This window comes from Triticum aestivum, chromosome 2B (assembly GCF_018294505.1).
Source record: "Triticum aestivum cultivar Chinese Spring chromosome 2B, IWGSC CS RefSeq v2.1, whole genome shotgun sequence".
Classification (NCBI taxonomy): domain Eukaryota; kingdom Viridiplantae; phylum Streptophyta; class Magnoliopsida; order Poales; family Poaceae; genus Triticum; species Triticum aestivum.
Window position 1 is genome coordinate 237,931,830 of NC_057798.1, and position 4,835 is coordinate 237,936,664.

The window sequence follows — 4,835 nt, forward strand, 5'->3', positions numbered from 1 at the left end:
CACGAAGGCGCCACACTACACTGTGCAACGCCTCAGAGATAGGCGCTACACGGCCAGCGTCGCACCCGTGTGTTCAGAAAAACACTAAATCAGTGTGCAGCGCCTGAGAGCTAGGCGCCACACTATACAGTGTAGCGCCTAGCTCCTGGGCGTTGCACTAGTGCAGCGCCTAGCTCCCAGGCGTTGCACTAGTGCAGCGCCTGAGAGCTAGGCGCCACGGGTCAGCCGCGTGAAATAGTTTCACGGACAGTTCATTCTGTGATTTGATTTTGTATATAGGTCAAATTTGACAAATTTGCCACAGCTATCCTGCATGGTCAAATTAGCCTGGTATATACATGTTTTATATTCGTATGGTACGACGAATCTATCAGCATCTTCCAAGCAGATTCCATGCAGAGTTAGAATAAGCTCTGATCTCATCTAATCATTGGCATCACAGTCACCAGTGACTCGGACGGCCAGCTGTTTTATAATAATTGAATCCGTTTGTCTGAAAATGTTCAGGACCATAGTACTATAGTTTTCACGTGTTGGGTTCAGTAATGTGCTGCGATTTACTTGATTGGAATGGGAGCATGGTATTAATAACTTTGTACATCAACCCGCAGTTTAGTATAATTACACGAGGTCGCTGTTACAGTCCGCATCGTCGACGGTGCAAGCGGCCACCGCCGCCTCCTTGTGCTCCTCCTCGTCCATGGTGTCCGACATGCCCTTCCCCCGCGTCTCCGGCAGGCAGGCAGCGAACATGCCGAAGCAGCCGACGACGAGCCCGAACACGCCGAACGACAAGAAGCTCCTCTCGCGGCCCAGCGCGACGAGCACGGGCGCCGCCACGCCTCCCAGCACCAGCGCCTGCCTTACCAGCCCCACCGCCGAGTTGCGCACGGACGTCGGGAACAGCTCGATGGAGTACATCATGATGACGTTGAACGCCGTGCACGTCGCGAAGAAGGAGAGCAGCTCGGCGGCCATCCGCGCCGCGCCCTGCGGGATGATGACGCACGCGAGGCTCCACATCCCCGCCGCCCCGGTGAGCGCGATCACCGAGCTCCGGCGGTTGATCCTGCCCATCAGGAGCCACGAGAGGATGGACGACGGCAGCTCGGCCAGCGCGTTGTACGTGACGCTCAGGTAGAGGTTGGATCCCAGGTTGCCGACGTTAAGCGGCATGCCGTAGTAGACCATGCCGACGCCGAAGCTGGCCGTCATGATCGCCGCCAGCCTCCGGAGCGCCCACGGGCGCTCCCACATGGAGTGCAGCGTGGCGAACACGCTGTCGCCGCTGCTCTCCTCCGCCGTGTCATTGTTCATGGTGCAGGCGTGTAGCATGGAGAAGCTGGACGTGATGCTGTTGCCGTTGAGCGAGGCGATCTGCTGCAGCGTCTCGATGGCGTCCTGCTTGCGGCCGCGCACCAGAAGCCACCGCGGCGACTCCTGGACGAGGAAGTAGAATAGGATGGAGTAGCAGAGGGAAGGCACGGAGGTCCACAGGTACATGTTCCGCCACGATTCCTCCCGGAACGTGTAGGCGAGCGCCGGGAGCGACAGGAACCCGAGGGTGAAGCAGAAGAACCCCGCCACGCACACCGTGTCGCGCCACCTCTTGCCGACGAGCTCCGTGGAGAGGACCAGCGTGCACGTGCCAACCATAGACCTGCCGAACCCGGACATGAAACGCAGGGCGGCGTACACCCACACGTTCGGCGAGAACGCGGTGAGCACGCCAGCGACGGACATGGACACAATGGACACGAGCAGCATCTTCCTGCGGCCCAGGAGCGAGTCGGCGAGCGTTGTGAGGAGGAAGCCGCCGGCGAGGCAGCCGGCAAAGAACGAGGACGCCGGGAGGGACACGAGCGCCGGGCCGGCGCACTTGAGTGACCACTCCGAGACCACCGACGTCACGGCAGGGCGGTCCCACGCCCACGCGCCGGACGGGAGCGCGCACGGAGAGGCCGCGGCGGCCGAGCAGGACGCGTCGGCGCCGGTGCAGTGCCACTGCGGCTCGGCGTCGGTGAACACCGAGATGAACACCTGCTGCGCGTCGAAGGCCCACGCGAAGGCCAGCAAGACGGCCTTGAGGAGCTGCAGGGCGCCGGTGGCGCCCATGTACGTCTCGATGGTGTCATCGATCGACGGCGCCTTGGCCGGCCTTGTTTTGTGGCTTGTTAGGAGCGGGGCGGAGGCCGTGTCAGCCATTCGCACGGTTCGCGTGCGTGCTTCTGTGTGTGCTTGCCTCTAGCTTATCTTGGCTGCTCACTGGCTGTGTGGGGAGAACGATGAGAGCGGGGGTATTTATACGGGCGGGATAGTGTACGTCAACGGAGCAGCGCAGTGCAGCGCTCCAACCAGGATTCCGACGTCGACGAGCTGCATTATTATGGATTGAATAAGGGGAGACACATGTGAGATCCAGTCACGATATGTTTAGAATATGGGAGGGGGTGTAGTATACTTGATGACCCGAGGGTCCACGTAAGCAACGAGCCATGCATAGGGTAATCCATCAGCTACGTACTACGGCGCTCCTGCTCCACCGCCATCATGTGAAACCCAGTCACGATATTGATCCGCATGTTCTTGCGTACGAGCTCGGCGATTAGCTAGCTCCAGATCATTTGACAAAACCCGGCATAAAACTTCCTTATCTCTTGGATTGATTCCAGTTGGTGCCGCCGTATGGGTACATCAAAAGCTTCTTTGCTATTTTTGTCCTGGAATCCTTCTTACGTTCACTCAAAGTACCGTTGCTATTGTTTTAGGGGGGAAATGTATCTTTGCTACCCTTTCCAGGATGGAGCTAATCAAGGTACCCAAATCTTATGGCCATACTCACAAAAATCTCGCATGGCCATAGGAGGTTATGGTACTTCTACGGTGCCATGTGTTTACTTGGTTTTGGAATGTTCAGCCATGTCTCTTGACTGTTTCAGTTACCTAATTAAAATCTTGCTATTTTTGTACATATACAAGTATAATCCGTAAAGAAGTTCCTTGAACAATCATTCAGCTGCATCTTGGGCAGCAGTCTCGAACGCCCTCATGAATATGTTTGGAGGCTGACCATCCAGCACCTTGAGTCATCAGTTTATTAAGGAGAGGGATGAGGGCAGCTCGGGCGACTGGGCGGGCGGCCGTCCCTCCGACTGCGACGGCGCCGTCTACCGCGGGGGATCGCCGGCGCGTCGGCGGGCGCTCCTGGGCTCTCGCCGAGTCTGACGAAGATGACGCGGACGACGATGGGGAGAGTTCTCCGGCGGAGTCGCCGCCTTCTCCCACGCCCTCCGATCTCATTTGTGAATTTTTTTCATTCAGGTTATAGCGAGGATGAAGTGGCTACGACGATTGATCGGGTTCTGCCACCGGATGATCCGGCGCGTATTGGTCTCCACACGGGCGAGAAGAATGAGATGATCCGACGCGTAGTTCATCGGAAGACGGCGGCGTCGGCGCTCAGACCGTGGAAAGGCCCCATACCTAAGGTGAGTCTTCCGAATCCCACATTATTCGATTTGATTAGGCCGGAGTCTTGGATCACTGTCAAGAAAAAGAAGAACGCGAGGCGGCGCGCCGGTAGTCCGGCAACGGCGGCGCCCGTAACGGCGGCGGTGATGACCAGGATCTCGCTCGCGAGATCGCAGCGTTTGAATCAGCTGCTAGGTGGAGTTGGGCCGGTTTGGAGTGGACTGGGTCCGCGAGATGTTGGGCCGGAGAAAGATGGGTATGAGGCCCATGCTGGACCGGGCCACTCTCCTACACCTATTGCGTTGCCATGCACGTACGAGCGTGATTGATTCTCTATCGATCGTGTATCGCCGCATCTTCGCCCTAGGGTTCGTAAGCACGGGACGAGAGGTTTTGCTGCCTGTGGTCTTCGTCGGGCTAGGAGGATTCGCCCGCTGCTAGAGATGGCCGGCCGCGGGGCTGCGCCGCCGCCAGCCAAGAAGGCCTCGTCAGGACCTGCGGGACGGGGTGGGACGGCTCCGCCACCGGCGGCGGGTGCTGGACGTGGAGTCCCGACGCCGTCTGGCCAGAGGCCGCCGGCGGGCGGGGGCGTCATTCAGGGCAACCCGGGGCGAGGTGCTGGCCCCTTGGGCGCGCGACCTCCGGGGCAAGTGCCCGTCCAGCCGGCCGCTGGTCGGGGCGGCATAAGGCCCCCGGCGCCGGGCGCGGCGCCCGCTGCTCAGCCGGCTGTGGGTCGTGGAGGGCCTCGGCCTTTTGTGCCGGGCGCGACCGGTGTGGCTCCGGCTGGCCGCGGTGGAGGGCCTCGGCCTATTGGGAGCCTGCCGGCGCCCTCGGGCAATCAACCCGGTGTTGCACCTCCGCCCCATTACGTTGCGAGGCCGGCGCAAAACCGGTCCGGTCCGACTTAGACTAATCAGCATTCAAACAACAGAGAGCCCAATGATCCGCCCCGAGGCTAGTGGGGGGATGATGGGTATGATGCATATGGTGAGGGACGGCACCGGGGCTCCTCGTCCACGGGAGGAGGTCGTGGCTATGCCTGGCAGAGTGATGGGTCTGCTGACAGACCATTTCTCGGCCCTCCAGGCGGATTTGTTGAGGGAGCCTCAGGCCCGGATCACCGTCAGAGAGGAGGCTTTCGGGGCCATCGTGGTGGTCGGGGAGGGGGCCGTCGGAGGTTTCGCCGACCGCCCCCGCCTAAGGCAGTTGTTGAGCACGCGACGTCAACACTGGAGACCAACCACACATCCACTACACTTCCTTCCCAGACGATGGAGGTGGTGACTGCTTTGGCTAGTGTTGAGGTTCCTGAGACTGGAACTTTGGCCGAGGATACCGACAGGTCCGATGCTGAGAGGGTGTCC

General features: G+C 60.0%; 1 protein-coding gene across 1 annotated transcript; it reads right to left on the reverse strand.

Moving 5' to 3' along the window:
- Positions 1 to 561: 561 nt before the first annotated feature.
- Positions 562 to 2,286, reverse strand: LOC123044549 (organic cation/carnitine transporter 2). The gene has a single exon (XM_044467318.1). It carries the CDS (start codon positions 2,203 to 2,205, stop codon positions 622 to 624), a length of 1,584 nt encoding a protein of 527 aa, XP_044323253.1. The 5' UTR covers positions 2,206 to 2,286; the 3' UTR covers positions 562 to 621.
- Positions 2,287 to 4,835: the final 2,549 nt, after the last annotated feature.